Consider the following 10,961-nt stretch of genomic DNA (forward strand, 5'->3'; position numbering starts at 1 on the left):
ACTTAGAACACTCTATTTGATATTAAATTGTCTACTGTCACTAATAAGGAAATTAATTATAGTTATACAGTTATGAATAGAAATCGATTCGAGTAAGTTGTATATAAGTGAACGGTGAATTGTCTCATGAATCGACAAAGCTAGCTCTAAATAATGTACGTTCACCATTTGTATTTCCGACGCCATTGTAGTTGATCGTCTATGGCTATTAGTCTCATTTACATTTTCAGGTGCATGGTAACATGGGATATATAGCAGAACACGTCACATATGCGTTATATGAATACAAGCAACAGTCGCGTCGGTGGCATCCAACTTGGTGGCAACCACTGGCTAATAGCCGACATCAACTTTACCTCGTTTGGCGTATCAAGATACGGTTATGCTTCACCAAACTACGTATTCAGCACCAGCAGTAAGGCGCAAAGCCCAGACACTGTTCTCTCTGTGCCATAGCAGTAGAGGTATTCATCAAAAGTAAGAGTATTATCACTAGAGCTCGCTAGTCCATTGAGGTCTTTTGAAGTGTTTGGTGGTGTGCCCAGAGCAACGCCCCACGAAACCGTGAATCAGAACTCCGGAATAAGCAATATCCGGCTTCCGAGTACTTCAGTATCGTGTGCAGCAGTAAAAATTTAAAAAAACTTTTGTATAGTGCTAGTTTCTAAAAAGCAATCGATAACACTCAAAATGCATAGAATATTTTACGTGTGCTTAATCCTGGCTGCAAGTGTCCGTGAGTATATTATGTATACTGATCGCGATTCGTATTTTTCGATGCAAAATATTTAAATTTGAAATGCATAATAGAGTAAATTATTCGCCGGTTAACAGAAAAAATACTTTAGAAACAAGTGTTTGGCGGAAAACCCAAGTGAATGAGAAACAATGACTTTCACATCACAAAAGTTGAAAATGCATCTTCATAGATGAAGTAGTCAAAACGAAATTGTGCACAATAGAGTCTGCATAAACGAAAAATCCAGTCTACGTTGAAATTACTTTTACTTTCGTTCATGTGAGCTACTTTTCTCTGCTCCACATGTGTCTGTAACCTCACGTTATTACATCAGAGCACAGGCGAAGTTAACTTATACCAGTTACATACATATTTGGAACCGGCTGAGGCGATCTTAGTAATACAGCACAACGGGACTATTCAAAATTTCCAAAATTATGTAATTAAAGTGCATGGTCCAATACACGTCAATAAGTGTGCCATGTCGAGCTTTTCGTGCAAAAACCAAATTAACGAGAAAGAATGGTTGTTCGGTAATGGTTGCTTGTTTGAATAACACATTTGCACCTAGTTGATGGATTTCATCATACTTTGTAGACTTATTTTTCTTGAATACCAAAAAAGTTTTGCCGAATTGTTTTACCAACGCTTACGGAATATTGATTAGCGATGATTTGATTCGATTGATACTACGGTCATTCACCTTTCGTTTGGAAAAAAATTATTCTTTTGTAGAATTAAGTTAGGCTGGGGATAAGGAATCTCTCTAAAGTAAACTATCTGTTCTTGAAATATGAGTAGGGAATAACAGAACGTGTTTCCTGCACAAAATTTCAAACAACTACAAATACAAGGTGAGATGAAAAAACTGCAACAAAGTAAAACGCCATAATTTTTTCATTTTTTTTTTAAATTTTATTGAATGAAAGCAAAAAATGTCGGAAATAACATCAAATTTGAGAATCGGTTTAGATTTGTTCGAATTGGCCACCTTTGGCACGAACTATGGCCTTCAAACGGCCAATGAAACCATCACACGCTGCCCGAAAGTGGCTCTGCGGTATTTTGTCCCATTCTCGGCGAAGCGCTTGCTTGAGATGATCGACACTTTGGTATTTTTTAGTGCCAACCTTGCTTTCCAAAATACCCCAGGCACAATAGTCCAACGGATTGGCATCCGGAGATTTTGGTGGCCATTGTGCGGTGGAAATGAAGCGAGGAACCTCATTTCTTAACCATTCTTGGGTGGCGCGTGCTGAGTGCGATGGTGCTGAGTCCTGTTGGAATGTCCAAGGTCTGCGGCCGAAATGTTTGCGTGCCCAGGGCTTCAGAACTCCCTCCAAAATATTTTCGTGATAGATTTGCGCATTTATTTTGACCCCACGGTCGATGAATACGAGCGGCGAGCGACCATCGGCTGTTATGGCGGCCCACACCATCACCATGGCCGGCTTTTGAGTTCTGGTGGCCAACCGAAGTTGCAAATTTTCAGCTGACCTCTCTGGCAAGTAAACACGATCATTTTGTTTGTTTACAAACTGCTGGATAACGAATGGTTTCTCATCGGAGAAAACCAAATTCGGCAGTTCACCACTTTCGGCCAAGCGAAGCAACTCTTTAGCTTTTTCGAGTCTAACTTTTTTTTGCGCATCAGTAAGATCTTGCACTTTTTGGAACTTCAATGGCTTTAGTCCAAGCTCATTTTTCAATATTTGCCGAATGGCATATTGCGATATGTTCAGCTCACGAGCCATTTTTCGGCCACTGCGACGCGGATTTCGTTCAATTCGCTTCTTCACTTTTCGAACCATTTCTGCCGATGTTGCTGTTTTTTTTCGTCCACTTCCTTGACGTCGGGCTACGCTACCAGTATCACGGTAACGAGCGATGGTACGAGACACAAAAGATTTATTCACTTTTAAATGCTGGAGGGCTCTAACGATAGCCACTTGTGGTTTTCCAGCCAAATGCAAAGCAATCACACTATCACACTTGAATTCCATCACAAATAACTTTTTTTCTGAAAAATTCCCACCAAAATGCTTTTGTGCGCTTGTAAATAATATAATGAGCTGTCACTAGAATAAATCTGACAGCTGTGGGACGAGCGGTTTAGAAATGACAGCAGTCTGAAGTTGGTTGCAGTTTTTTCATCTCACCTTGTAAACATTTGTAGTTTAACTGGCGTTTTTTATTTACAGACTTGCGGGTAGACTCAGTTATTATACCATCTTAAAACGAATAGCACCTTGACATTGTTAAAGATAAAAATAATAAAGTAAGAATTCCGCACACACTAAATATAAATTGATAAACATTTAAGAGAATAAATCATTTTGATGCTTCAAAATAACCAATAAGTCAATTTCATATTTTTTTCAATGATTTATATCTAAAAAAAATCATTTCGATCTCTAATTCAATGGTGCAATCCGATTCCATATCGTTTTATATAGGAAACAAATGGATGACCTTCAACTTTGCACTTTAGTGGCATCAAAACGAAAAATTATCAAAAATGTTGGATTGGGTTTTGAACACTTTCAAAATTCAGACAATAGTTTATTACTTGTTCTAATCACTCGTTTGGATATTTCAAACAGTAAATATAAGAATAAGCCTTGCAAAACAGCCTTGACCTTTGCCATTAATCGACTGACCACTACGCTCTCATGTGGAACATACTTCGTCTGGAAATAGCTTTAGTGTTGGAAATGTTAGATAGGCATTGATGGTAGACACTCAATCAGTCTCAAAGCACAAATTTATTGATAGACTTTCGGAAACTAGAAAAAGCGGCAACAAATGATGGTAGTATGACTTGATTGATCAATTCATTGTTCTAACTTCAGACACCTGTACTGAAGGGTAAAGTAGTATAAAGTGTACCTCCTGACTATAAAACGCGCTACTTCTTTATAAGGCGTTCAGGATTTTTCTAAACAAAAGTTTCATCACTTCATATCTTCTCGTATGCCCTTTTATATGCAAGTTTTCCAGTTGGCGTTTGCTGCAAAATATGAATAAACTGAAAAAAAATCGTTTGACCGCTTTTGATGTAAGATTTCGCTTGGACTAAATAAGCGTTTTACCCGTAAATAAACCGGCACGGTTTATAATAATCGGTTGCTATTTTGTAACTTTCAGTGCAAATGTATTTATTCATGGTTTAAAAATCGTTTTATAGAGTTTTAACATTTAAAAAAATGTAACATTGAGTAGATCGAAAATACAGATTCGGAATTGAAATAAGTTGATCGGGCAAATAATTTCTGATGCAAATAAATTTTTTTTCTGTATTTTTTATTTCTTTTTTGACATTTCAAAAGTAATAATGCATCATTATTGTGTGGCATAATGTCTTGTGTTGTGGGGCATACCATTGATTTATTGTAAGACGTTATCTACGGCTGTTGGTGCATTCTGTCTAAGGCAAATAAAAAAAAGGGGGGGAGGGGCGATCGCTTATTTCCAAGTTTGTTACGAGTTCGAAGCCAGGTCAATTAAGAAAAAAGACAGAGGCGTACCAAGAAGACAGAGCAAGGAAAGGTCAAAGTTGCGTTTAAATGTTTGTATGTATCGATATATGAGTATTATTCGCCAACACTTTCAGAACTAAAATATCAGAATGCATACCTCGAACTCGAAAAGATTTCATTAGATTTCACCTGGTAATTAAGTAATCCACGCCCAAACCACTCCACATGATCGATGCCGTCCTCAACGAAACGAAGCGTTCAAAATGTTCCAAGCACTTTTTGCCCCTTCAAAAGATTTATTGGCCTTGGCCACGCTCTCCCAACATTTTGGCAACTGGAATTCAAGCATATTGTTAGATTGTTCTTGAGATAAATAAATAAGTTGTTTCGAAAATACAAATAACTCCATTTAACTTGATGATCGATCTTAAAACTCATGTTATCATTGACTGGAATATTAAATGTTTATTAAATATTACATACAAAATATACAAAAATCCCATCCCATACCAAGGGAAGTTTAAAACTTTTCATTCTGGGCTTTGATTGTCTTGTATTTTTTATGACATCTCGTATCTGCTATCGATCAGTCAGTAGATTTTTTTTTTTTACTGTAACTTTCAAAGAGACCAATTGTGTATTGCAACTTGCTACAAAATTGATTTCTGTTATCTAATTCTGTCTAGTCGGGTTAGTTCAGCATCAAAATCTAATGATGAAAAACCTTTTATTTTGTGAAATAGCAACGTCGCTGTCATTCATTACTGATTTTCTATTTCGGGCATTAATCCAGCAAGTTAACTTTTTTATGCGGATGGATATCGAAAAATCCACTGGTTTGACTTCTTCGTAAACAGACCTTGAACACATTACATAGACAGCTTTAATGCGATTCACGATGAAGATATCTACAAAATTCTACAAATTATCGTGTTCTTCTTTCATTCTAAACCGGTTAGTTTGTGATAACAATTAAAAGAGGAATGTCTGAAATCTATTTGCATACGATTTATTTGTTTACTGTCATCTTGCGTGAATATCATGAAGAGTGAGTGGATCTAGTGAATTTAAATGTCCTATTATCAAACTGCATGTGATAAGGTAGTTGTACCAGTAAGCATCTGATTTTTCGAGCCACAGAATTATTTCGCTGATTTTTGGTATGCATTGTGGATTGGACTAAACATCTTTGCTTCGAGTCTGAGAGGCAATAGTGCGAATGAATTGGTGTGATAATTTTAAACACGTGATGAGAAAAATCCAAACTGAAAGTACGTATAGAGATATACGAATAACTTGTATTAAGCACGTACAAAATATTAAAGTTAGGGGAAGATGTTCGGTTGCCGGCAGTGTTTGGTTGCCGGCACCCCACCGTAACTTTTGACGGAAAGCAGATAGCGTCATTAGGCAAATGTCATGAGTGTGTAATAGCAGCACGTTCTTTTTGTGCCGAAAACCGAAGCAAGCAGACGCTTGTACTTTTTGCTGTGTTCAAAACAAATTTTAATTGCGCGAAAATCAACACAAAAGTTTTTTCTGACTTCTTTTACAGTATCATAAATTGAAGAGCATCAATCGAAAAGGTGAGTGGATTGAATATTTATGCGGTGAAATCGATCTATTTCGTGATTTAAAACCGGATGCTATCAAAATTTTTGCAACTAAAGATTTGTTTTGACATTTTCAAAATGTCTACCGATTTTGGTTACCGGCACCCCAAGGTGTTCTTCGGTTACCAGAACCCCAGCAATTTTCGACAAATCGTGAAAAATTGTCAGTGATATTCAGGCTGCTTTCGATACAAAGCAAGTCAATGTTTTGGTCAAACATCTAGCTGCTCATACAGTGGATGGTCCGGCTAAGAATAAACGTGGAAGACCGGCCAACAACACCAAAGACGCTACCATACAAATCATCGACCAAGAGAGCCAAGGCGAAGTCACTATCAGACAATGAAGACTTTTGTCCAAAACGCTTCCAAAAAGGAAAAATTCTGTTTTTCCTTTGAATAACTGCAGTCTTTATTTATATTTTTCCATTTTTAGTGAAATTTCTTGGGGTGCCGGTAACCGAAACCCCTTTTTTGAAATGGCCAAAATTTATCGCTTTACTAAATTGATAATATTTTTTTTTAAATCAAATGAATTAACTTAGTTTCTCAATCAGTTGTTAGCTGGGGACTTTAGCTTTCCATTGATGTATAGAAGTCCGCATAATGTGCACTAAGTCAGAAGTTATGAACCTAAAATAAAAGGGTGCCGGTAACCGAACACTCTTCCTTACTAATACTAATCAAATTTGACAGATATGTTCAAAACCTGCAAATTTTGAAACAAAAGTTTATTTTCCTCGGAAAGTAATCAATCCGAACGACATCTTTCTTCAAAGCGCATGCTTCTCATCCCGAACTAATATGTCATTTTTTTTTTGTTACGGTTTGATTTTATATTTTTAACATTTACGATGGGTGTTTAATCGATAGGAGTGACTTCTCATATTTATTATTTATATGATCTAAGGGTGATAGATTATCACTTGTTTTCATAATCCCATCTTATTTCAAAATCTTAACTACTCGTGAAACTAGATTAATACCAATATTTGAAACGAGAATAGCCTACAAACAAACTTGTACGATAATATATTAACTTCTAGTATGATTATGCAATATCATCAACGAATCATTATTATCAACCTTACTTGAAAAGAACACTAATATACAAAAGATGTTGTAATATTGTTTTCTTGGAGAAGCGCAATGCATAACAAAATATAATCGATTAAATTATGCAGTTCGTTAAGTCATAATTTTGATTGAAGCAAGTAATGCGGTGACCAGACTTGTTGTCCTTGGTACCTGGCCTGCCTTATCGATAAGTATAAAGTTAAAGAGACGACACGATTTATGTATGTACAACTACGTGCGACCTCGCTCGAAAAAAAAAATCCCGCCATATAATATCTGTGCAATGATAGGCAAAGTGCGACTTTTGGAAAGTTGCCTTTATCGTAGATCTAAAAGGTAACAAAAACTGGATTGGTAACACATGCTATAGTGTCTCCTCTTGATAGTAACATAAGAAACAAAAGTCTCCCGAGGGTAACATGGTATAACTGAAGGTCTGCTAGCTTTATGAGATGGGTGGTTGCTTCGATTCACTTTAAACAATATCATCCAAATGTTTCAGGTTCTTGTGCGGTTTATATTTTTTTCACAGTAGCGGAAACAAATAAATTACATTTTTGAAATAAGAATATATTCAGTAATGAGTCCAAACGATTTTCTAACGAGCTCATAAATAACATAAGTAATTTACTAGAATCACTATAATGTGATATGAAAGAGATATGCAATTGTGAAAAAGTTATTTATTTTTCGAGTAATTCTGAAACGTCATTAAAATGACGAAATAAAAACAAATACGTGCCTAATATGTTTCGACAAGAAACAAAACTTGCTACAACTGTTACGAAATTCAGGCAATCAAGATCTGAACTCAGTTGCATCCTTCACCCGGAGACTCATAGTGCGTACTTATGATGCAATGAAGTGAGATGAACAGTTAAAACTAATATGAAAAAATAACTATAAACAAATTAATCATAGCTATTTTCTAAACGTTACATTAATCGTACCCCGCCTAGTAGAGATGGTCGGATTTCGGGTATTTGTGTCCGAAACCCGACCCGAACCAGTACCCGAAGGGTTCGGGTGCCATTTTTTTATTTTCAACGTGTACGGGTCGGGTTCGGGTTAAAAAATTTTGTCGGGCTCCGGAACTTTTTTCGAGTTCGGGTCGGGTACGGATAAAGATTTTTATTTTTTATCTGGTACGGAACGAGTTTGGGTTTGGAAGAAAAATTAATCTCGGGTTCGAATCGGGTACGGGTTATAGTTTTTAATTTCGTTCGGTTACGGGTCGGGTTCGGGTTTGAACAAATGTTTACCCGACCATCTCTAACGCCTAGCTACTGGTTTAGGTAGCCGCATAGCAAACTATTTTATATTTGAGGTTATAGGCAAACACACTGGTATACTACACCTTTTGAAACTTGAGAACTATTCTTGATCTATGCATAGAACGTATGTTTATAACAAACAGGGTTATGGTTCCCCCATTTATCTCAGCTCCAGTAGTCATCTCATATGCTCAAACTATAAGTTAGAATGAGATCTGCAGTCTCTGCTCGATCTATTGACTCTGAAGGTAAGATGAAAAAAGATATATTCGCTCCGAGTTATCGTGGGGTTGTAACAGTAGCATAGTACGAATGTCAAACTATTCTTTTCTTTTTGCGGTATCCCGGGTAGGTGTAAATAACAAACAAAGGTAAAAATAATAACAAATTTTACCATCATATCTTGGCTTGATGTTTCTGTGTTGTCAGAGCGATACTTGATATTTTCATGATATTTCATCAAGGGATCAAGACATTGTATAATATCTGTTCAACATCAAAATTAGTTATAATATCTTATTACGTTATTGATGAGCTATTTCAATTTCATTAAGTAAATTGACCCAGTAGTTTTATCTTCAAATAAAATACCATTGAATAAACTGCATCAGAATCAGATAAGAGAAATACTTAAGATATTACTCTATTCTAGATGCTAGATTATAAAATAATTAACAAATTCATCTTCTATAAATATTTTGTTCTTGGTTTGATATTACAATGACAGAATTTTTTATTTTGTTGCTATTTTCTCATGCAAGCTTTGGTATGATTTTTGATATTTTAACTCTTATTTCAAACTAAATAATGTTAATTTCTACCATTGAGATGTTCGATTTTAATGACAGAATTTGGTATTGGTTTGCAAATCACTTCTACCCGGGATTGCATCTCAGAGCCGAAGCGAAAACGTTGTATTCGATTTTATCACAATTTGATAATTGAAATTCGAGCAATTCGCAAAAAAAAACATGACGACTCTACTAATGAAATAACTATTGATGCATAACGAGAGTTCTAACTAGTCAACTTCATCTTGCAGATGCACAGCAGTTCAAATGTCCCCCCAAAGATGGCCAATACGAAGATCCCATCCAGTGCGATAAGTTCTATGAGTGCTATGATGGTCGTGTCACTGAAAAGCTTTGTCCTGATGGCTTAGTATTCGATCCTACGATCCGAAAAATCAACAAATGTGACCAGCCTTTCAATGTGGACTGCGGCGATCGACTTGAATTGCGTAAATGAAAGCTAAATATTGGTCAGAAAGTTTTTAGCGTAACTCAATTTGTATGCTATTTTCAGAACCTCCCAAAGGCAAAAATCTTTGTCCCCGTAGAAACGGATTCTTCGCTCACCCAGATCCTGCAGTATGTAATGTTTTCTACAATTGTATCGAAGGGGAAGCTAATGAAATTACTTGCACTTCTGGTTTGCATTTTGATGAATATACCGGTACCTGCGTTTGGCCCAACGATGCTGGCCGCCAAGGATGTAATCCTGGTGCTAATAGTAGGGCACATATTTTACAGAAACTTCTTTGCATTGTGCTTAATTTAAATATATTTTTCCAGAGAAACTAAAGGATGGTTTTACCTGTCCAAAAGAACAAAAAAACGATGAATCGGGACAGACCGTTGCGCACCCGAAATACGCACATCCGACTGATTGCCAAAGGTTCTATGTTTGCTTAAACGGTGTTGAGCCACGTGATCTCGGCTGCCAAGTCGGCGAAGTATATAACGAAGAAACTGAGCGATGCGATGCACCAGAAAATGTCCCAGGATGGTAAAATTAGTTCTTGTAATGAAATATCCGTATCTTTCAATCATATTTTATGGCTTTCAGTGAGGACTGGTATAAAGAAAGTGACGAAAAAAAACACTAGACTGAGGCGTCAATCCATAATGGTCGTACATTCACCATCATTGATTATTCATAAGACTACCTATTGTTAAAAATATTTTGATATAATTAACTTATGAAAGTTGTATGAAATTTTCTTTAAATGAATGAAATACTGAATATAGGTCGATTTGTTAAGGAGATGTAAACGAATGAAGAAATATACATCGAAAAAATAAAGTTCAAGATTTTTGGGGTTGTTAACACGTCCCGACATATGAAAAAGAAAGTAAATTTCAATCAAAGTGTGATTTTTTAAATGGTATAGGATTTGATTGTAATAGATTGTAGACCAAACTGAACAAGTTTGACAAAGACAGAAGACAGAAGTAGCTGTATAGTTTACATTTGTTTCAAAATGTTTGAAAATCAATGTAGACATCTTTGAGGAATCGTAGTGCGAATTAAATTTTTGGGTGCCTTCCGAAACGGAAACCGAACACAACCAAAAATGAAAGTGAAAGTTTATTTGGTTATCGACTATCCAAATCTGCTAACTCGATAAACCTGATTAATTTATGTGAAATAGACATTTTTATACTAATCACCCTGTATCTCCAAAACCAGAAGTTGGATTTGACTGAAAAATAAGATGTTTCATAGAATCTTAGAACTTTTCATTTGAATCTTAGATGATTCTTAGATTTCATTTGAATCTTAGATCGGTTCAGCCATCTACGAGAAAAATGAGTTACACAGTTTTAATTTCGTTTCACATATCATCCTGTAGTTCCGAAACCAGGGGTCGGAACCAAACATAATTCAGGAACCTTGTTTGGGAGTATACGACTGAGTTTGTAGAAAACGGTTGGGTTATCTCCGAAAAAAATTGAGTGAAATTATTTGTCACGCATTTGCTAATCTCGACGAACTGA

The 10,961-nt window shown here is 36.1% G+C and overlaps 1 protein-coding gene across 1 annotated transcript; it reads left to right on the forward strand.

The window, feature by feature from the left end:
• Positions 1-459: 459 nt before the first annotated feature.
• LOC131425168 (protein obstructor-E-like) lies at positions 460-10,266 on the forward strand. The gene is made up of 5 exons (XM_058586812.1): positions 460-736; positions 9,224-9,421; positions 9,487-9,693; positions 9,756-9,969; positions 10,030-10,266. The coding sequence occupies exons 1-5, from the start codon at positions 691-693 to the stop codon at positions 10,067-10,069; spliced, it is 705 nt and encodes a 234-aa protein (XP_058442795.1). The 5' UTR covers positions 460-690; the 3' UTR covers positions 10,070-10,266.
• Positions 10,267-10,961: the final 695 nt, after the last annotated feature.

Source organism: Malaya genurostris, chromosome 1, assembly GCF_030247185.1.
Source record: "Malaya genurostris strain Urasoe2022 chromosome 1, Malgen_1.1, whole genome shotgun sequence".
Taxonomy (NCBI): Eukaryota; Metazoa; Arthropoda; class Insecta; order Diptera; family Culicidae; genus Malaya; species Malaya genurostris.